This window comes from Rhinoderma darwinii, chromosome 1, assembly GCF_050947455.1.
Source record: "Rhinoderma darwinii isolate aRhiDar2 chromosome 1, aRhiDar2.hap1, whole genome shotgun sequence".
Lineage (NCBI taxonomy): Eukaryota > Metazoa > Chordata > Amphibia > Anura > Rhinodermatidae > Rhinoderma > Rhinoderma darwinii.
Window position 1 is genome coordinate 559,806,628 of NC_134687.1, and position 23,621 is coordinate 559,830,248.

The 23,621-nt window shown below is 44.7% G+C and overlaps 1 protein-coding gene across 3 annotated transcripts; it reads left to right on the plus strand.

Moving 5' to 3' along the window:
• Positions 1-8,017: 8,017 nt before the first annotated feature.
• Positions 8,018-14,510, plus strand: LOC142661211 (uncharacterized). Of its 3 annotated transcripts, none has more exons than XM_075838549.1 (3): positions 8,018-8,243; positions 10,866-10,959; positions 11,490-14,510. In XM_075838549.1, the coding sequence occupies exons 2-3, from the start codon at positions 10,892-10,894 to the stop codon at positions 12,256-12,258; spliced, it is 837 nt and encodes a 278-aa protein (XP_075694664.1). In that variant the 5' UTR covers positions 8,018-8,243; positions 10,866-10,891; the 3' UTR covers positions 12,259-14,510. The 3 variants fall into 3 exon arrangements, with proteins under 3 accessions (XP_075694664.1, XP_075694682.1, XP_075694673.1); XM_075838567.1 differs by lacking the exon at positions 8,018-8,243 and adding an exon at positions 8,313-8,337; XM_075838558.1 differs by lacking the exon at positions 8,018-8,243 and adding an exon at positions 8,372-8,577.
• Positions 14,511-23,621: the final 9,111 nt, after the last annotated feature.

Here is a 23,621-nt window from a genome sequence, read left to right on the forward strand (position 1 = left end):
CCCATTCAAATGAATGGGCAGATGTTTGCCGACGTATTGTAGCCCTATTTTCAGACGTAAAACGAGGCATAATACGCCTCGTTTACGTCTGAAAATAGGTCGTGTGAACCCAGCCTTACTTGAAAGCGACAGCGAAAGTGTCGCTTCAAGGGATTCTATGCATATGAGACACAGCACCAGTGATATGGGAGACGGCGCAGTTGCCACAATGTCCGTTCAAAGTGCAGCCCCTGAAATTGCACAACCCCACCAAACCGATTTAGTGTGGGAACCCACAAGTTTATTTTCTCCCACTATAAATGACTTTATTGCTACTCCTGGTATAAGTCCCAATGTCAGTAATTTTTCACCACTAAATTATTTTAATATTTTTATTACGGACCAAGTTTTGGAACATTTTGTGCAGGAAACAAATTTGTATGCCAGGCAGTAAGCCAATAAGCCTTCGTCACCTAATGCCAGGTTGTGGAATCCCACAAATTTCAAAGGGCGTCTCTCATTCCGTCAATTCATACCCTCAAAAAGTGCAAAATACGGGGTAAAGATCTACAAGTTATGTGAAAACGCTACTGGCTACACATGTGCATTTAAGATCTACGAGGGTAAAGACAGTGAATTTAATCCACCAGGGTGCCTTCCAAATATTGGTACCACTGGTAAGATTGTGTGGGATTTAATTGGCCCTTTCCTACAAAAGGGGTATCATGTATACACGGACAGTTTTTATACCAGTGTACCATTGTTTAGCGCCCTTCATTGTGCCAACACCGGAGCCTGTGGCACAATACACAGGAATCGCAAAGGTTTCCCACGTCAACTTGTGGATAAAAAACTATGAAAGGGGGAGTCATGCACTTTTCAAATTGAGAAGATGCTGGCTTTAAAATTTCGTGACAGCAAGGACGTCTACATGATCAGCACTGTCCATTCAAGTGCAACAGCAACTGTTAGAGAACGTGGGGCCTCTGCAGATAGACAAAAGCCTGTGTGTGTCATCGGCTATAACAAATAAAGGTTGCGATGCAGAACGCATTTGTCCTGTACAAAAAATCAGCGGGGAGGTGACATTCTTTGAATTTCAGGAGAAAGTGATTGAAGATCTCCTATTTCAATCTGCAGACCAGAGAGTAGTCCATGAGTCAGAGGATGTACGCCGACTTGTTGAAAAACATTTTTTACACCCCATCCCTTCAACATCTAACCAAAAATACCCCAAAAAACGGTGTCGGGTCTGCAGCAAACGAGGACAGCGAAGTGAGTCACGATATTATTGTTCCGCTTGTCCTTCCAACCCTGGTCTATGCATAAGTCCCTGTTTTGTCCTTATCAATACACTATGGGCTTTATTACAGTTTTGTTCGGGTTTTTGGTGGACCTCTTACACCCGACAATACTTCTAGAAATAGCGACATTAATTTGGGGAGTAGTGGTCCTTTACTGTATCTATACATACGGTGTGGGACACTGCCACTTTATATATTCTACAGGTGATTGGTTGTTTTGTGCACATGGCGGTTCCTACCTTGCAGGGCAGGGGCTTGTTATGGTGTACCGCGTCACTTGGCACATTTGTCCCTTATATAGGGATTGATGGAGCTAAAGAGACGTTGTATGACCAGTCACTTTGAATAATAAAGTCATTACAGCCCTACAAGTTTTCTTTCATCCTGTGAACATGCTCTAGTTTTCCACATAGCTGGATACATTCTTCCTCCTTTTTTTTTTAATATATTGCCTTTTTCCGCCAACAGTTTAATAAATTTTCCCACTCTAACTTACTATATATCAGAGCGGGTTGATATACATAATGTCTATGGACTGACATGATTTCAGGACAGCTGCTTTCTTAGCACGACATAGTCATAGGGTGTAGAAACTGTTAGGGACATCTATTTCTCAATCTAGAAAAGTAGATTCCTCCCATTTTCAAAGCAAAATGTGTGTCCTGAAAGCCTCCGGGTGCTCCCTTCCTTTTGGGTCCTGCTGTGTGTCCAGGAAACACATTAGGGCCACAATGGGGATATTTTTGAACACAGGAGAAACAGGGTGATACATTTTCTGGTGCATTTCCTTATTCTCATGTCCTCTGTACAAGAAATCTGATCTTAAAATGACACATTTGTGAAAAAAAAGTGAAATAAAATTTTCTTTCCACCTGCTTTGCATTAATTCCTGCGAAAACTGTGGGGTCAAAATACTTAGTACACACCTAGATGAATACCTTAAGGGGTCTAGTTTTCAAAATGGGGTCATTTATGGGGAGTTTCTATCTTTTTGGCAGCTCAGTGCCTCTATAAATGTGTAATGGGACCTGAAACATTTTCAAGCAAAATGTGTGTCCTGAAAGTCTTCGGGTGCTACTTCCCTTTCGGGCCCTGCCGTGTGTCCAGGCAACGCATTAGGGTCACAATGGGGGCATTTTTGAAAACAGGAGAAACAGGGTGATAGATTTTGGGGGGTGTTTCTTCATTCTCATGGTCGCTTTACAAAGAAATCGGTCTTCAAAGTGATACTTTTATATAAAAAGTGTTTCGTTTTTTTATTTCACCGGCTATGCATTAAATTTAGCAAAAAACTGTGGCGTCAAAATACTCACTACAGCCCTAGATAAATACCTTAAGGGGTCTACTTTTCTAAATGGGGTCGTTTATGGGGAGTTTCTATCGTTCTGGTAGTTCAAAACCTCTCCAAATGTACAGTGGGGCCTAAAACATTTTCAAGCAAAAATGAGACCTGAATGCCTCCAGTTGCTCCCTTCCTTTCGGGCCCTGCCGTGTGTCCAGGCAACGCATTAGGGTCACAATGTGGGCATTTTTGAAAACAGGAGAAACAGGGTGATAGATTTTGGTGTGTGTTTCTTCATTCTCATGGTCGCTTTACAAAGAAATCGGTCTTCAAAGTGATACTTTTATGAAAAAAGTGAAATTATATTTTTTTATGCCTGCTTTGCATGAATTCTTACAAAAAAACTGTGTGGTCAAAATACTTATAACACCCCTTAATAAATACCTTAAGGGGTGTAGTTTTCAAAATGGTGTCACTTGTGGGGGTTTCCACCATCCTGACACCTACGAGCCTCTGAAAACCTGGCTTGGGGCAGGAAAACAAAATGTACTTCAAAATTTATAAAATCATTACTAAACTTGTAAGTCTTCTAAATTGCTAAAAAATAAAAAAAAAATTCAAAAGTGCTGCCAAAATAGAGTAAAGCGATGGAAATATATATTTAATAAAAAAAATTGTACAGTATGTACAATATGTGACATATTGCAGTTAAAAATAGGGAAAAATGATAATTTTTACAAAATTTCTTACATTTTTCTAATTTTTCATTAATTTCCGCAAATCTTATCAGTCTACTTTTACCACTAAAATAAAGTAGAACATGTGACGAAAAAACAATGTCAGAATTACTTGGATATTCAAAACTTTCGCAGAGTTATTCTCTGATAAAGTCAGACATACCAGATTTAACAAATCTGGCTTGGTCATTAAGGTCTTTTCAGGCCCGGTCATTAAGGGGTTAACACAAAATTTTTCATATACTCAACAAATAAAGGAAAAAAGAACCCCAATCAGTGGCGTAATTACTGCTGTAGCAGCCGTAGTGGCTGCTACGGGGCCCGCAGCATGAGGGGGCCCGTGCCTCTCGCGGGGTTAATGGGGGAGCTGTATGGCGTTATCTACAGGAGCGCTGTATGGCATTATCTACAGGGGGTGGCTGTATGGCGTTATCTACAGGGGGGCTGTATGGCGTTATCTACAGGGGGGCTGTATGGCGTTATCTACAGGGGGGCTGTATGGCGTTATCTACAGGGGGAGCTGTATGGCGTTATCTACAGGGGGGCTGTATGGCGTTATCTACAGGGGGGCTGTATGGGATTATCTACAGGGGGGCTGTATGGAGTTATCTACAGGGGGGCTGTATGGGATTATCTACAGGGGGGCTGTATGGAGTTATCTACAGGGGGGCTGTATGGCGTTATCTACAGGGGGCTGTATGGTGTTATCTACAGGGGGGGCTGTATGGCGTTATCTACAGGGTGGCTGTATGACGTTATCTACAGGAGGTGGCTGTATGGCATTATCTACAGGGGGCTGTATGGCATTATCTACAGGGGGGCTGTATGGCGTTATCTACAGGGGGGCTGTATGGCGTTATCTATAGGGGGAGCTGTATGGCGTTATCTACAGGGGGGCTGTATGGTGTTATCTACAGGGGTGGCTGTATGGCGTTATCTACAGGGGGTGGCTGTATGGCATTATCTACAGGAGGTGGCTGTATGGCATTATCTACAGGGGGCTGTATGGCATTATCTACAGGGGGGCTGTATGGCGTTATCTACAGGGGGGGCTGCATGGCGTTATCTAGTAAAGTGATAGAAGGTAGAGTGGAGGTCAGGTGACCTCAGAAACGGGAGGGTCTAACTCCTAATGTATCTCTATGCATGGAGAAAAGATACAAGGATGCTGCAGAGAGGTGGAAGGTAATGAGTGGTCTGAAAAGGAGATAGAGCAGTGTGTGTGAGGATGGGGGTACATGGGAGCAGTGTGTGTGAGGAAGGGGGTACATGGGAACAGTGTGTGTGAGGAGGGGGTGCATGGGAACAGTGTGTGAGGATGGGGGTACATTGGGAGCAGTGAGTGTGAGGAGGGGGGTACATGGGAACAGTGTGTGTGAGGAGGGGGGTACATGGGAGCAGTGTGTGTGAGGAGGGGGGTACATGGGAGCAGTGTGTGTGAGGAGGGGGGTACATGGGAGCAGTGTGTAAGGAGGGGGATACATGAGGAGCAGTGTGTGAGGAGAGGTGTACATGGGAGCAGTGTGTGTGAAGAGGGGCGTACATGGGAGCAGTGTGTGAGGAGGGGGCTACATGGGAGCAGTGTGTGTGAGGAGGGGGGTATATGGGAGCAGTGAGTGTGAGGAGGGGTGTACATGGGAGCAGTGTGTGTAAGGAGGGGGGTATATGGGGAGCTATGTGTGAGGAGGGGGTATATGGGGAGCAGTGTGTGTGAGGAGAGGGGTACATGGGGAGCATTGTGTGTGAGGAGGGAGGTATATGGGGAGCAGTGTGTGGCTAACTACAGAGAATTACCATATGTGGCGCCTAAATTACGGAGCATTATTACTCAGGAACAGGGGGGAGCAGAACCAAAAGAAAAACAGCGTTGGAAACAGGAAGGGATCGGGCTAAAGGTAATATATGTGAGTTGGATGTTAGGACCTGGTGACAGGTCCTCTAAGTCTAGTCTGGGATTAAATTAGTGGTCCAGTTTCGTTGCAGAAAATCCGCAGCAAATACAGTAACAACAAAGTGGATGGGATAAAACAAATCTCATCCACACGCTGCGTAAACACTGAGCGTAAAAACTGACCTGCAGCGCAGAGTTTTATTCTGCAGCATGTCAATTGTATTTGCGTAAACGCGCCTTATTTGTTGCGGGGTTTCCCCATTGTAATCAATGGAGAGGTCAATTCCACAACAAATAGCAGTTGTTGCGCTTTTTGCGGCGGGTTCACAGCGATCCCGCCACAAAAAACGCCACTCAGAAAACACACAATATATTATACTTACCTAGGAATCTGTGTTTTATCCTGCTGGGATGACGCTTCATCTCATGTGAACTCCGCTGCAGCCAATCACAGGCTGTAGCGGCGGTCACATGGATGAAACGTCATCACAAGAGGCCGGCCTAGATGATGTCATCCCATGTGACCGCTGCTGCAGAGGTCTCCTAGGATGAGAGGTCATCCCAGGAGGTCGGCGTGCAAGCAGGCTGGCTAAGTGCTGCGGTTTTTCGCAGCAGACATTCCAGGCGAGTAACTGCCCCACAGATTGGTGCGTTTTTTTGCAACAAATTCCCTGCGGCGCACAGGGCGGATACGCTGCGTTCTTTTACGCAGCGTATCTGCCCTGTGATTCACACGAGCATGTGCGTTTTGCGTGCGCAAAAAACGCAGCGATTTGCATGCGCAAAAGGTCCACAAAAGCTCTGTGTGTCATGAGCATATGATGCGTGGCTGCGTGATTTCCGCGCAGCCGCCATCATTATGACACTCTGTTTGTAAACAGAAAAGCATGTGGTGTTTTTCTGTTTTCATTCATAGTTTTGACTACTGTAGCGCGCATCACGCGCGGCACACGGAAGTGCGTCCGTGTGCCGTGCGAGGTTTTCACGCACCCATTGACTTCAATGGGTGCGTGATGCGCGAAAAACGGGCAAATATAGGACATGTCGTGAGTTTTACACAGCGGGCATACGCTGCGTGAAAATCACTGACAGTCTGAACGGCCCCATTGACTAAAATAGGTTTGTGCGACGCGCGTGAAAATCACGCGCATTGCACGGACGTATTATACGTTCGTCTGAATAAGCCCTAAAGGTAATTTCACATTACATCCTGCCCATCCCTGTAATGTATGCATCGGGAAAGCTCCCAACAGTCCCATACACCTGATGGAGGTTAAAAAAGCCTCAGTTCGGGGGGGGGGGGGACTGCGCTATTTTATGTAGTGGCGTCCAGTAAAAAAAAATGATACTGCATGTTTCTTGTGTTCATTTAATGTATGCGCCAGGAGCTTTTCCACCGCATATGATAAATAGACAGTTAGGATGTAATGTGAAAACAGCCTTACCAAAACATAGGCCTTGTTCACACTGTGCTAAAAACGGCTGAAAAATCGGAAGCTGAACGCCTCCAAACATCTGGCCATTGGGATAATGGCGTTCTGTTCCGACAGGGCGTTTTTTTACGCGTTTTTAGACTCTATAGAGCAACAGCTCCAAAAACGGCTGTTAAAAACGCAGCGAAAAACGCGACTTTGAATAAAAAACGGCTGAAAATCAGGAGCTGTTTTCCCTTGAAAACAGCTCCGTATTTTGAGACGTTTTTTATTTTGTGCGTGCACATACCCACAAAAACACAAGTGTTTTTGTTAAGTTCTTTTTAAACTACAGGCGCTTTTGACGCGTATTCATCGCATTTTTTGCACGCCTTCGCCGTGTTTTTTTGCCGCTCAATCAGAACTCCTATTGACTATAGAATTTAGGTGCGATTTTGGCGCATTTTTGGCGCGTTTTACGTGCAAAAGAATTGACCTGACGCTTCTTTTTTTACGCGACACATTTGTAAACAAATCGCGTTGTATGAACTAACGGCGCGCTATACCATTGATGTTAATGGGACACTTAAACCAAGCATTTTTGACGCGTTTTTCGGCGTGACAAATGCACAAACAAAAGCACCAAATGCCAACAATAAATAACAATGATAAATGGAGTGGGGGGCACTAAAGGGCAATTCCGCACAGGGCACCCTGTAGCCTAAGGCCAGCCCTGATTCAGTCATAATACTTTTGACAGCATTAGCCTCTGTTCACATATGCATTGGAGTCTGTTAGGAGCCTCCGTAGCAGATCCGCCCGACATTACTGAAAACTCAGCATGCTGCGCCATTATTTCCGGTAAAACAATGGACACCCCTATAGAAAGCCGATGGAAACCATTAAAGTCAACTGATTCCGTCGGCCATCCCTTCTTTCTCTCCCATCTCTTGGTTGAACTTGATGGATATATGTCTTTTTTCAACCGTAGTAGCTATGTAACTAAGCGATTTGCAACACATCCTTATTTGGTGACTGACCGTGGTAGGAATATATTGGCGGTATATATGCAACATTTTAGAGAATCTGTGCGGAATATATATGTATTATATAATATTTCAGGGTGGACAATTTTCTTATGGTATTGTGATGTTGCTGCTGTTATTATTATATATTCAATTTATCATATATTTAAATAGTCAAATTGACTTGACAAATCGTTATTTCAATATGCAATAATGACAACCACTAGATGGTGCTATTTTATCAGTCATACGCAACACGCTGCGTGTTTATAACAGTGGCCACTAGAAGGCGTTGTTGCATTATGTGGTTGTCGGTATGATCAAACAACATAAAAACGGTGAGGAATACTCTGAGATTTCATATGGAATTGTGTAACGTACCTACAGCATATAACATTTGTGTAAACTCGCTAATATACCTAAACGTTGTATCAGGATTGGCGCCTTCTGACCACATGACTGGACGTGATGTCACGTGATCACATGATAGTCTCCGTGCCGATGAATGGATAGCTTATGCTTATTCTTCTGACGCTTTGTCGTCTTCCGGGAAGCGCGGCCGCCATTTTGTAGAAGACACAGCGCTCTGCCGAGTTACATACTCTTTTTCTCAGTAAGTTATTACCAGCGGTTTTTAACGTAAGAGAAATGAAGTCCATAACCCTACAGGAGAGTGACTGTCAGGCCCCTTTGAACTCACATCTGCTGTGTGTGTAGAACACAATGGACGTATATGGGGTAGTAGTATAGAGATGGAGGGGACATTACAGTGACACATGTTTATAGGAAGTTACCAGGTGTCTCATTCACTTCAGTATATTGAAGCACTGTGTTATGTATATCTGTCATGGCAGGATCTTGTAGATTACCAGTGATCCATTGCAGACAGTAATAAATCGCCTCGTCTCGTGGAAGGAGCATTTATTTCCAGGCAGTATAGTAGTAAGGTGAAATTCTACATGTGACAAGATGACATGTTACTGAAGACAGATCTCTGACCACTGATTTTCAGTATTGGTGTATGTTAACATGTGGCGGATACGCTGTCGATTTTTTTTTTTTGCGTATTACAGTAGCCGCAAAATGGATGAGATATTAAAAGCATTCTGTCAACAGTTTTGAGCCTCCCAAACAGCTAAGGCCACATCTGCACGACCGTATATTCATCCATCCGTAAATACAGATCAATAGTCGTCTGCAACTTATCCGCATATACGGAACGGTATCCGCAAATACGGTCCCTAGTGCATCCGTATATACAGATCCGCAAAAAAGAAGAAAACCACAAATGATGTGCAATATCTTCAAACCTGGCGTCGCCTAGCAAAGCTTCCGTAATTACAGGCGGCTACGGGCGCACATCCGTAGCCGTCCGTAATTACAGAAGCCCCCATAGACTTCTATAGGGAGTCCGTGCCGTAATTATGGACAACAATAGAAATGTTCTATGTTTTACGGATCATTTCTACGAAACAAACCAATCCGTAAAAATAGTCCGTAGCCAATAGAAATGAATGGGTTCGGTAAATACGGTCGTGTGCACGGGGCCTAACACCGCTGGTTATCTATAGGGGAACGCAGTAGAAATACGCCTCTATTGTATATATTAGTCCTTCCATTAGATGGCGGACAATTCCCGTGTTTGGCGGACACGGCAAGCCTAATTTGCAACAGCACGTGGGAAGTTAAAACGACATTTTTACTCTGATAGGAGGACTGATGTATACAATAAAGGCATGTTTCTACGGTATAGAACTAGTGGCGTGAGCGGCTTGGGAGGCTCAAAACTGATGACCGATTCACTTAAAGAAATGTCATCCACATTCTGCAAAAAATATTTACGTGGAAATTGACATTCAATGCAGTTTTCCAATTTGCAGAATGTAAATTCTTTCCGTGGATTTTCACAGCAGATTTCGCTCCTTTCAATGAGAGGGATGAAATCCGCAGCAAAACCTACACGTGGACCATGCGGACTTTGCAGCAAGTCCACAACTGATTGTTCTTTCAGCCACGTGTGAGCCTACCCTTGATCCGCTTCATAGAGAGTTCCGTCTCCTTTGGTACTGTGAGAGATTTCGGTTACACAAGATTCTCAGCCATTGATGTGAACGGTTCTTTGCTTAGAATGGGGTCGGGTCGCCAGTAATAGAAATCTCTGAATAGTGCCAATGGGGTTTGAGCTCTTTATAGAGACCTGTCATCTGAGTGGTCTGCTCGAGCAAAAGTCATTCTTTGTTATATTGGGGTCCAGAGCGGGGATCCCCATTTATGATGCCATTTGCTCTAATAGGGCATACGGAAAGGGGGTTTCTTAGTAAAACAACCCCTGTAATGCCGACCACCCTGGCTCTCCGCTGATCAGTCACAGGTCTGGCTGCCAAATTCCCTAAAGAGAGTGACGATCACTGGGCAAAGGCAGCAGGTGGCCACACGCTTGTGCAGGGGATATGCCATATTACATGACATCCGTATGCCCTAATAATGCTTATAGAAAGTGGTTGTCCTAATGGAAACTGGGCTAGAGCGCAGTGCAGGACCGTGGAGGATATATGTGTGTTATATAATACTGGCACAGAGGCTGGCAATGTTGTGGACACTATGTGGCAATATTATGGGTAATTTAGTGTGGCGGACACTATGGTATGTGCTGATATTATCAATGTGCTGGCATTACAGTTTGAGCTACACTTTTTCATGGACACATCTATGAAGGGGGGTTAAATGTGGCACCATTGTGTAGGTACTTTATGCCCGTACTGCGAGTACACAAATATTTGGTTTCCAGATAGATTTTCTTTCTACATTCGGTAAACAAGGTAATAAAGATATATTACAATAACTTCTGGTAGCGGAGGTGGAGCTTCACTTAAAGGGACTTCTCCGAAAATCCTCTAAACGATCAGTTTTTAGCTTAAAAGTCGCTCTCATTCCGTCGCTATAAGCCTGCAAATGGGCCGTGCGCTACATGCGTATGAGGAGTCCTCTCCATTATATCACCGAGCACATCCCGGTTGTGGTTTTACAGCGTGGAAATGTAATTGAGTAGAAATAGATTGGGATTCAGCGTTGTTCAAGCTATTATTGTAGTTTAAGGGGGTTTTGGGAGGTGATCGTCTATTTAAGATGACTTTACATAAAACTAGTTTTTCTCCATGGCATTCTGAACTCCCACAAGGAAAGCTGCTATTTTACGAGTCCTAACCATAGTGCTCCTTTCTTTCCCCCTCTACAGGCTCTGGAGTGAGTTTTGATGATAGGATGACTGTCTGTGCTGCATATGGCTGTAAAAATCGTTTGTCAAAGGGATGCGGAAAACATTTTTTCAGGTAATTAGTTCCATACTTCAACGTGCGAATTGTTATTTTGTCTTATTTACTTGTAAATTTATTTAGGACTGACCTGACATCTCCCCCACCGGCGACGCTATTCTATCCAGCCAAAAACGGTATCACGGTTGTATACCGCTCGTCGAAGGCCAAAAGGAGACTTTTGGCCTCCGTCCGCAGAATAGGAGCCTATGGGTACGTTTCATGGATGCACCGGGAGCTTTCTCGACACATATGTCAAACGTGCAGGGAAAACACAGTGCGAAAGGGGCCTAAACACTTTGGAAAAAAATTTGGTTTTTGTAACTAATTTTGCGAAAAAGGAGTCGTGGAACAACTACTTTAACAGTCTGAAAGGGAACGATTCTGACAATACGTGTATATTAGGCAAAATCAAGTTAAATGCTACCTCTATGGACTACACCCCATAATAGAGTAACGCTTTCCTGGCTTGTAGACTTTCATAAACCTTTATTACTTTAGTGAATTATCTGGTAGATTGTATTTATTTCTCCCTGATTCACTTGCAGGTTTCCAATGAAAAATCCAGAATATCTCGCCAAATGGCTAGCAGTCATTCGACGTGACAAGTGGAAGCCTTCAATTTACAGCAGACTATGCAGTGACCACTTCACAGAAGAAGACTACATGCTGCGGCCTGGAGCCTCCTACCCTTACCTGCGCCTGGATGCTGTGCCTTCTATTATCAATGGCGTCCGTGTTAAAAAACCGCCTGGTAAGAAACCTGTAAAAAAGAAAGATGGTGGCGCACCGTCAGTAAACGTGGCTCAAAAACCACAGTCAGCTGCTGGACTACTTACAGCACAAGCTACTATGTCTGTGGAGCACTCCTATTCAGCCGTCTCCAGTAATAAGGAGAACCTCCGTACCTCAAAAGTAGATCCCATCCTTGTTAACTTGAGACTGAAAAGGAACTCTCTACAGAAACAAGTTCTGAGGCAGAAGGCCAGGATAACCAGCATGAAGAAGATGATCCTGCAGCTGAGAAGTAACATGCTGGGGACTGACCCTGTCCATCTTGTGGCCAAACACTTCAGCGGGTTAACATTAGAAATGTTCAAACATCAAGTGCAGAAGAACAAGAAACCCAAAGAAAGCCAATTCTCCAAAGATATCAAAGGATTTGCTGTAACTCTGTATTATTATTCCCCAGTGGCTTATGAACTCTGCCAATCGGTGCTATCCTTACCAGATCTGGACACTTTGAGAAAATGGATGCCATCTGTGGTGGAGAACACGCAGACTGATACTATAATGGGCACAGTGACCGCTACTTAAATGCCATCTCACATAGAAAAGAGTATTTTGATTTTTCTGCTCCGATGATGGGGAATGGTATTAGTAGCCAAATATGTTTTAGGTTTAATTTCTTTTGTTGCAATACCAATTTTTTTTTTAATTTCCAAACATTGCATCACCGGCATATGGCAGTACTCCACTTATCCACTCTCAGTATCATCATTATGACACGGCCTGAAAGTGGAGCAGGAGACAACCGCAACCAATCACAACCCATCTTATGTCAGTTAGAAAATTAAAAAGGGGATCTGATTGGTTCCTATGGTTAGGCTGTGTTCATATCTGCACTGAAGACTAATCGGAGGCTCCGTTGCAGATTCTGTCATATTTTGCGGGAAAAAATAACGCAGCATGCAGCGCAATTTTTTTCCATCAAAATGTCAGACACCATAAATGAACCTGTAGGAACCCATTATTACTCAACGTAGGCGGCACTCCACCAATTTAGTTGTTATGCTTTTATGACGAAGCAGAACAACGAAATTCAAGAATGCAGATGTGATCGAGGCCTTAGTTGCTCCCCTTCTTGTCTTTAGTTTTCACTTTTGAGGCCCATTGTGTTTACAGCTGATAAAATGTATTCTGCAGCAGATCTTGGGACCACAATGAACGGCGCTGCTGCATTATAGATACTGACTTACCTACGCTATTAATGCACTAAATTTAGACTGCATATTCTTTTCAGCTGGGAGCCCAGACATCTGCATTTTGATTGGATTGCTGCAGAATATATTTTACAAGCAGCAAGGATGTGTCACTGATAACCTCCTACATTTGTCTTCCTTTTGAAGACGTGTCAAAGGTTAGAAGATTGGTATAGTAATGCAACGGATAAAATACAGACATCTATGGTGGTTATATTAAGCGTAACACCATGTACAATAGTGTGTATTCAATAATCTTCAATGCTACACACTCTGCTTGTAAAAGTAATGCTTCTGTTTTGAATTGCATCTGTCCACTTAAAGGGACTTTACACAAATCTGAAATGCAATAGTAAACGTTTCTTTAAAGTAAAGCTATCATTAATTAAATGCTGCACTGTATACATTGACGTAAGGGTATGGAAGGCCGGACTGTATACGTTGAAGTGAGGGTTTGGAAGGCCGCACTGTGCGCATTGACGTAAGGGTAAGGAAGGCCGCACTGTACACATTGATGTAAGGGTTTGGAAGGCCGTACTGTACACATTGATGTAAGGGTATGGAAGCCGCACTGTGCGCATTGATGTAAGGGTATGGAAGACTGCACTACACATTGATGTAAGGGTATGGAAGGCTGCACTGTACACATTGATGTAAGGTTATGGAAGCCGCACTACACATTGATGTAAGGTTATGGAAGCCGCACTACACATTGACGTAAGATTAAGGAAGGCCGCACTGTACACATTGACGTAAGGGTATGGAAGGCCGCACTGTACACATTGACGTAAGGGTAAGGAAGGCCGCACTGTACACATTGATGTAAGGGTATGGAAGGCCGCACTGTACACATTGATGTAAGGTTATGGAAGCCGCACTACACATTGATGTAAGGTTATGGAAGCCGCACTACACATTGACGTAAGATTAAGGAAGGCCGCACTGTACGCACATTGACGTAAGGGTATGGAAGGCCGCACTGTACACATTGACGTAAGGGTATGGAAGGCCGCACTGTACACATTGACGTAAGGGTAAGGAAGGCCGCACTGTACACATTGATGTAAGGGTAAGGAAGGCCGCACTGTACACATTGACGTAAGGGTAAGGAAGGCCGCACTGTACACATTGACGTATGGGTAAGGAAGGCCGCACTGTACACATTGATGTAAGGTTATGGAAGGCCACACTGTACACATTGACGTAAGGGTATAGAAGGCCGCACTGTATACCTTGTAAGGGTATGGAGCCATATTGTTGTCTTCCATCTGTATAGTATTAAAGTGGACAGTGTTTGGATATACCGGTAATCGTGTAGATAACTGCCATACACATACAAACCTGGGTCGCTCAAAGTCGCTCTAGCTTCAGGAATTATACGGTTGCCTTAATGACTGGTCCGTCCTGTCTGGCGCTTAATCTTCCTCCGACTATTGCACATCGGCGGGGGATGAAGATAGGAGTAAGTGGTATTGTCACTTTAAGATTTGTGCAGAATTATCATATGTATTTAATTCCTAGCACTTGCCAATAAGTAACACAAGTATAAGTACAGCTCTCATATATAAACAAGAAGAAATGAACAAATATTTATTCTCATTAGTATTACATTGGGATAGAACAAATAAGCTGATCCTCATGTGATGGAATGCACGGGTGATATTACTGAATTTTGAAGCTTATTTCTGTAGTAAGACCAATGATTATAATAAACCATTGAAGCGTTTGAAGACGGCAGCTCTGTGGGTCCATACATTGCGGGCATGCAGGTTACAGTTCTCTTCATTCCTGTGACAGCACCCTCTGCATTGTCTCGGGGATCCGAAGATCTCTGAGCCAAAAGCTTAAAGAGGCTCTGTGACCAGATTCTCAAATCCCTATCTCCTATTGCATGTGATCGGCGCTGCAATGTAGATAACAGTGACGTTGTTTTTTTAAAAAAAAATGTTAATTTTTGGCCAAGTTATGAGCTATTTTATATTTATGCAAATGAGCTTTGAAATGGACAACTGGGCGTGTTTTTTTTCGTTATGTCCAACTGGGCGTGTATTGTGTTTTTAACTGGGCATGTTTACTTGTTTTACTAGCTGGGCGTTGTGAATAGAAGTGTATGATGCTGACGAATCCGTGACCAATCAGCATCATGCACTCCTCTCCATTCATTTACACAGCACATAGTGTTCTTACTAGAACGATCTGCAGCCACATACACAAGTGTCCTTATAATGAATACACATGACCTCCAGCCTGGACGTCATGTGTATTCAGAATCCTGACACTTCTGAATCTTTTCTGTGAGATTCCAGCAAGCCACGCGTAATCTCGCAAGATTACGAGGTAAACGAGATTACGCGTGGCTTGGTGGAAATCTCACAGAAAAGATTCAGAAGTGTCAGGATTCTGAATACACATGACGTCCAGGCTGGAGGTCATGTGTATTCATTATCAGGACACTTGTGTATGTGGCTGCACATCGCGTTCTAGTAAGAACACTATGTGCTCTGTAAATGAATGGAGAGGAGTGCATGATGCTGATTGGTCACGGATTCGTCAGCATCATACACGTAAACACGCCCAGTTAAAAACACAATACACGCCCAGTTGGACATAACGAAAAAAAACACGGCCAGTAGTCCATTTCAAAGCTCATTTGCATATATATAAAATAGCTCATAATTTGGCCAAAAATGAACGTTTTAAAAAAACAAACAAAAAAAAAAACATTACTGTTCTCTACATTGCAGCGCCGATCACATGCAATAGGAGATAGGGATTTGAGAATCTGGTGACAGAGCCTCTTTAACCCCTTAACGACCGCTCACCGTCTTTTGACGTCAGGCGGTGCATGTACTCAGTCTACAGCGTCGCCTTTTGGCGTCGCTGTAGTAGAGGGGGTTTATCGGCACCCTGGTGACATCTGCACTAAAAACCGGCTGTAAGTAACAGGTCCGGTTCTTAGTGCAGCCATCAGGACCTGCCGATTTTGTCGTAACAGCACGTGACCGCTGTGACAGCCAATCACAGCGGTCACATGCTGTTACTGCGTACAGAGCCGCCGGGAGTGTCTAAATGACATCTCCTGCTCTAAGAACGAGCTGTTGCTAGCAGCTCTGTTCTTAGAGCAGTGATCAGGAGCCAATAGTATTGGTTCCTGATCTTTTTTGTGTTCACTATGATATCCAATCATAGTGATCACTACTGTAAAATAAAAGTAAACACATGTATCTGTTTCTCCTCACTCTGTTCTAGCTGTGGAGAGAAACAGATACAAGTGTGTCAGTGTCCCCACACAAAATCACTTGTCCCTTACACAGTTTATTTAAAAAAAAAACACATTTTTTTCAGTATTTTATAGTATATAGTATATACATATATATAAAAATATATTTACTGTATATACTAAGAATCGTACTATAAACTACTTTCTTTTTAGGGTACGCAGTTAGACGGCGTGTACGCTGTTAGGCCTCATACACACGACCGTAGCCGTGTGCACGGCCGTGATTTTCGGGTCGGCCGGCTGCGGACTGTCCGCCGCAGGCCGCCCGCAAATCGCGGGACATGCACATGGCCGCCACCATTGTTTTCAATGAGCCCGAACCGCAGAACAGGGCCGTAATAAGACATGCCCGTTCTTTCTGCGGTCCGGGCTCCCGGGCCGTGTAAGGACCGCAAAAACTACGGTCGTGTGCATGGCCCCATAGAAAAGAATGGGGCCGCAATTCTCCCGTGGATTTTCGGGGGAATTGCGGCCGCAAAAACACGTTCATGTGCATGGGGCCTTAGACGGCGTAGGGTGCTGTTCTGGGCTTGGGTTTACGGTTTGTGTTAGGCGTAGGGTTTAGGTTTAGGTTTGAAAAAAAAAAAAACTAAAAAAAAACAATAAAAGAAAAAAAAAAAAAAGTTTCATTCTTTTAGTGTTCTTAGTTGATTAGGCTTCATGCACACGACCGTGCTCGTAATTACGAGCACGGCCGGCCGCGGGCAGCCGGCCGCTTTTGCGAGCCGTGCTGTCATTATAAAGTATAGCAGCACGGCCCGTAAAATAGAAAAATAGAACATGTTCTATTTTTTTTAACGGCACGGGCACCTTCCCGTGAGAAAACAGGAAGGTACCCGTGGGTAACAGAAGTCTATGAGTAATTACGACCCGCAATAACGGGTGTTTTTACGGTCGTGTGCATGAGGCCTTAGTTGATAAAAAAATAAATTTAAACCGCTAGTTCCATTTATTATTTGCGGTTTAGACTGTATTATCATGGCTGCCAGAAGATACAGCGTTGAGGAAGCCTATCAGATGCTATGCTCAGATACGGATTCTGCATCTGAAGTTGAGCTTTTAGGGTATGTGCACACGTAGTGACCAAAAACGTCTGAAAATACAGAGCTGTTTTCAAGGGAAAACAGACCCTGATTTTCAGACATTTTTTGAGCAACTCACGGTTTTCGCTGCGTTTTCTACGTCCGTTTTTGGAGCTGTTTTCATTGGAGTCTATGAGAAAACGGCTCCAAAAACGTCCAAAGAAGTGCCCTGCACTTCTTTTGACGAGGCTGTATTTTTACGCGTCTAGCTGTCAAACGACGACGCGTAAATGACAGGTTGTCTGCACAGTACGTCGGTAAACCCATTCAAATGAATGGGCAGATGTTTGCCGACGTATTGTAGCCCTATTTTCAGACGTAAAACGAGGCCTAATACGCCTCGTTTACGTCTGAAAATAGGTCGTGTGAACCCAGCCTTACTTGAAAGCGACAGCGAAAGTGTCGCTTCAAGGGATTCAAGTTGCGATGCAGAACGCATTTGTCCTGTACAAAAAATCAGCGGGCAGGGTGACATTCTTTGAATTTCAGGAGAAAGTGATTGTAGATCTCCTATTTCAATCTGCAGACCAGAGAGTAGTCCATGAGTCAGAGGATGTACGCCGACTTGTTGAAAAACATTTTTTACACCCCATCCCTTCAACATCTAACCAAAAATACCCCAAAAAACGGTGTCGGGTCTGCAGCAAACGAGGACAGCGAAGTGAGTCACGATATTATTGTTCCGCTTGTCCTTCCAACCCTGGTCTATGCATAAGTCCCTGTTTTGTCCTTATCAATACACTATGGGCTTTATTACAGTTTTGTTCGGGTTTTTGGTGGACCTCTTACACCCGACAATACTTCTAGAAATAGCGACATTAATTTGGGGAGTAGTGGTCCTTTACTGTATCTATACATACGGTGTGGGACACTGCCCCTTTATATATTGTACAGGTGATTGGTTGTTTTGTGCACACGGCGGTTCCTACCTTGCCGGGCAGGGGCTTGTTATGGTGTACCGCGTCACTTAGCACATTCGTCCCTTATATAGGGATTGATAGAGCTAAAGAGACGTCGTATGACCAGTCACTTTGGTTTCAACTGTGTTTTTATTGAAAATTTTTCAACAATATACATATAACTTAGAGCAGCATGAAGGGCCATGCAATTCACATAGTAAGACAGTAACTTTCAATAGACAGACAAAACATCTGGGAAAAAACACAGGGGTTTAAGGGGGTGAGGAGGGGGGGGATAGTCGGAGCTCCACCTACCACCTAATCTTGAGTTCCCTGTATCCAATACTTGTCCCACGGGTCCCACACCACTTTGAACCTGTCCAGTTCATTGTCAATAGAGGCCGTCATATGCTCCATTGTACGTATTTCCCTAATTCTAGTTACTAAGTCGATGTGGGAGGGAGGGGTTGTCTGTCTCCATTTCCATGCTATCAACGTCTTAGCGGCTGTAAGAAAGTGTCGAAAGAGTCGAGCTGGTGATTTCCCCAAAGACCTAGGGGGAACATTTAGGAGGTAATGAAGAGGGTCTAAGGGAATATCCTGCTGCAACACCGCCAATGCCAAGTTCTTAACTTCCAACCAATACTGTTGTACCAGTGAACAGCTCCAGAAAATATGGAACAGATCACCTCTCTGACCTCTACATCGCCAGCAATCCGACGGAATACCCGGATTGAAGCTATGCAGAAAGGCAGGGGTATGGTACCAAAACATAAGGATTTTATATTGGTTTTCCTTATATGCAGTGCAGATGGAGGTTTTAGCTGCTTGCGACCAAATAATCTGCCACAATGAGAGCGGGATGGATTTATTCAGTAAGGCCTCCCACTTCAACATGTATCTATGCCCAGGCGGAGGGGAACCCTCCGGGGATAGCAATAATGCATAAATGGCTGAGATAAGCCCCCTAGTGGTGGTAGCATACCGACATAACCTTTCGAAGCTTGTAGGTGCAGTAACCCGCGTGGATCTAAAAGTTTGCTGCATGTAATGTCTAACCTGAAGATAGTGAAAGAACGCAGCGGAGGGAATATTATGATGTTTTTGAAAGTATGAAAACGGGTGAAGCTCTTGCGTGTGGGGATCAACCATATCAGCCAGGTGAAATACCTCAATTCCCGTCCACAATCGGACTATTCGGGAGGTAGTGCCCCCCGGGATAGTGGGAGTGTAGAGTACCGAAGTCAAGGGCGGGCAACCCGATGCCAAATGGAAGCGGTTTTTACAGGTTTCCCACACCTCCCTTTGAAATCTCATGGGACCCAATAAAGATGCAGTCGGCATTACTAGTGGGTCACCCCATAACAGGGAGTTTGGGTGGACCGGGGCCATCCATAGCTTCTCTATTTCGGTCCATTTATTGTACGCCCTTAAAGACACCCAGCTGGGTATGCGACGGAGGTGTGCCGCCCAGTAGTACTTCACCACATCAGGGACCGATAGCCCACCCGCAGATCGACCCGATAATAAAACTGATTTCGGAATTCGATGTCTGCCGGAGTGCCATATGAACCTGAGGATAGAAGACTGCATAGCCCGCAATTCCTTCATAGGTACTGCTACCGGCAAAGTCTCAAAGTAGTACAGTAATTTAGGGAGCAAGGTCATTTTGACCGCTGCTATGCGCCCAAAAAATGACATGGGAAGAGGATCCCACCTGGCCATTAGCTGACGTAGCTCTACAAACAGAGAGGGGAAATTAGCCTTGTAAACCGACGTATAGGAGGGAGTGAGTTGAACTCCTAAATAAGTCAGGGAGGTTTCCTTCCAGTTGTAGGTGTAGTTGTGTTTGAGTAGCTGGAGCTCCTGGTGTGGAACATTAAGAGGGAGCGCTTCCGTTTTAGATGTATTAGTTTTATATCCTGACAGCCTCCCATACCTACGGAGAACTGTAGTAAGGTTAGGGAGGGAGGTATGAGGTTTAGTGATAGTCAAGAGGACGTCATCTGCAAACAGGGAAACCTTAAACTCTTTATCTTGTATCTGGACCCCCGCTATATCCCTGGATTTCCGTATTTGAGCTGCTAAAGGTTCTATGCATAGCACAAATAAAAGTGGGGATAGGGGACACCCCTGACGTGTACCATTCCAGATTTGAAACGGAGGGGAGGTGGAGTGTGGGAGTTTAATTGCCGCTGTTGGTTTGGAGTAGAGACCACGCAGTGCTGTCAAATAAGGGCCCGAAATCCCAAATGAATTTAGAGTTTCGAACATAAATGGCCATCCCAAGCGGTCAAACGCCTTCTCTGCATCTAGACTAAGAAGGATCGCCGATTCCTTTTGCTTTTGGAGGGCATCAATGAGGTCAAGGGCCCTTCGTGTGTTGTCTCCTCCTTGCCTAAGAGGCACAAAGCCCACTTGGTCTTTGTGAATCAAAGAAGGGAGCCAAACATTGAGTCTATTAGCTAGAAGACGGGTGAAAATTTTTAGATCCGAATTCAGAAGGGCTATGGGTCTGTAATTGGAGCACTCTGCGTGGTCTTTACCCGGTTTAGGGATCAGCGTGATATGAGAATGCAGGAATGTTTGAGGGATGGGAGAACCCTGTAGGAATTCATTAAATAACGAAGCCATCCGTGGAACCAAGATCTCTGCAAAGGTCTTATAATACCCATATGTAAAGCCATCTGGTCCAGGGGCCTTACCACTAGGGAGGTCCTTCAATATATCAAACAATTCCTCCGCAGAGATCGGGGCATTCAGGGATGAAAGCTCCTCATCTTTCAGTTTAGGGAGAGCACAGGAAGAGAGATATGCTTGCAGCGTTTCCCTCCGACGAGCCGGATCAGGTGGTAAGGTATTTGGCAGGTGGTATAAGGATTTATAATAGTCATGAAAAAGTGTGGCTATCGTGTCTGGGTGATGCTGGAGTATGCCCGCCTTATCCCGAACCGCCTGTGGAGTACGAACAGTCGCCTGATCCCGCAATAGTCTGGCCAGAAGCGAGTGCGCCTTATTACCTTTGTCGTAATATTTCCTTTTTGTGTATAGTAATGACTTTTCTACCCCCTTCATAGCTAAGTCCTTGAGTTGTGCTCTAGCCTCTATCAATTTCCGTAGTGTCGGGACCGCCGGTTTAATCCCCATTTCTCTCTCCAACTTAGTAATTGTCCGATGGAGAGCCACCCGCTTGGCCCGAGAGTCTCTTTTCAATCTAGATCCCATTACTATGCATTGCCCTCTCATCACCGCCTTATGCGCCTCCCAAAGAGTGGATACTGAAGGAACCGATCCCTCATTAAGTGCATAAAATTCCCGCATATGCCCGGCCAGGCTGTCCCTAAGAGAAGGGGACTTAATCAAAGTTTCGTTTAAGCGCCAATGACATACTCTCGTATTTGGTTTCCCTATCTGTAGGGACACAGAAACTGGTGCGTGATCTGACCAAGAGATGGGGTCTATATTCGCCCCCTGGAGCGCACGGAGGGCAGGGACATTACCAAAAAAGTAATCTAAGCGTGTATGAGTGCTGTGCGTATGGGAGAAGAAGGTATAGGACCTATCACCTGGGTGATCCACTCGCCACAAATCATAGAGCTGGTGCTCTCTAATTAGTTGCCTAAAACGTGTAGAAAGTCCTGTAAGGGTGGGCGTCGGAGTAGCGTGTGTAAGAGAGACCCTATCCATGGACGTGGAGAACGGGACATTAAAATCTCCTCCCACCAGCCATGCCCCCCTAGGAAGCTTCTGGAGTTTAGAAAGGAGTCTACGTAGGAATGGAATCTGTGCGGTATTAGGAGAGTAAACGTTACATAAAACGATGGGCTGTCCAAGCAAAGTCCCCTCTATTATAACATATCTGCCTTTCGGATCTAGATGTGAGGTGTGAACTTGTATGGGGCAGGAAGCTGCTATCAAAATGGCCACCCCCTCCCTTTTGCGACCTGACGAGGCAGAGTACACAGCAGGATACGCCCCTCGGGCAAATTGGAAAGTTCCGGATGAATCTAAGTGTGTTTCCTGCAGAAAAGCAACTTCCGCTCCAAGCGATTTCAACTCCCTGAGAAGCAAGCGTCTCTTCACATTGGAGTTGAGACCCTTGACATTAAGTGTGACAAATTTAACCATGGTCAAAGATGTATGAAAGAGCAAAGAATGATGTGGAAAGTGCGGATGTATACAGCTCACAGTTATGTCGGGGCCAGTCCCATGTCGGTTTCAAAGCAAGCAGTGTTCTACGGCGTCCTTCTACCTTGGAGGTTCTTGGAGGATTCACTGTCGTCTCAAGTGTTATTTCGGATGAAAGTAGGAGGGGAGGGAAAGACACTGGGGTAAAGACGTACCAGGGAGACAATACACATATCTGCAGTGAGAACAAAGAGAAATGCATGAGATCAATGAATTTCAAACACACTCAGAAAATACTACCAGGGAGAATACTATACCCTGGGGCGGGTGATATTAAAGCAAAAGAAAACTGGTAATACAATATTACCCTTTGCAACTCTCTCTAAAAACAGAGGGAGAACTGCAAAACAAATTACCCCTATCAAAAAAGGAGGTCGGGTCTCAACAGTCGAGGAACCTAGTACAAAAGTACGTATAAATACGTACAGGCCGAGAAAAAACAAAAAGGGGGTGAAAGAGCCAAGTGTATCCCGGGCAATCGCGCCCTGCCACAATTTACGTTAACGAATTAAAGCGAAACAACATAAAATCAGAAATATAATCCTAAATGCATTTTTAGCCTAGGATAGTGCAACTGGCGAAGGGAGCAGCTGGTATGGGTGACCAGGCTCCTTCACATATATTACGGAGGTGCCGTGTATCTGCGCAGCGTCAATCAATTCAAATCAGGTCTTGGTGAACTTCGGGTAGACTGTCGTCTTGGAGAGGTCCTCCGCTTATTTCGGACCGACTGCCAGACTGGAGGTGGAGACGAAGGCGGCAAAGGAGTCTCCCAATTCTGCATCTTGGGCGTTGGTATACCAAGGGAGTCACAGAAATGAGGCAAATCCCCTGGGTACCTCAGGGTTGCAGAAACACCATCTCTTCGGGCTGTAAGGGAGAACGGAAACCCCCATCGATAAATAATATTGTGGTCCCGTAGGGCTGCGAGAAGTGGACGAAGCAGACGTCTTTTCTGTAACGTAATCCAGGAGAGATCCGGGAATAACTGAATCGGCACACCGGCATACTCCAGGTCTTTACGCTGACGGGCTTTAAGCATAATGTCCTCCTTAGTGCGGAAATCCTGGACACAGCAGATGATATCTCTGGGCTGAGATGTAATGGATTTTGGTTTCAGTGCTCTATGCGCTCTGTCAAGCGGTATCCGATTAGACGGGGGTGCACCCAAAAGGTCGTTAAAGATAGTCTCTAACACGATGGGAAGATCTTCAGACCCCGAGGGCTCCGGTATGCCCCTTATCCTTAT

Bases quoted from the DNA above. Each gene is read 5' to 3' on its own strand.
- LOC142661211 (XM_075838549.1), top strand. From the start codon at position 10,892: ATGACTGTCTGTGCTGCATATGGCTGTAAAAATCGTTTGTCAAAGGGA. The intron at 10,960-11,489 runs GTAATTAGTTCC...ATTCACTTGCAG, and splicing joins TGCGGAAAACATTTTTTCAG to GTTTCCAATGAAAAATCCAG.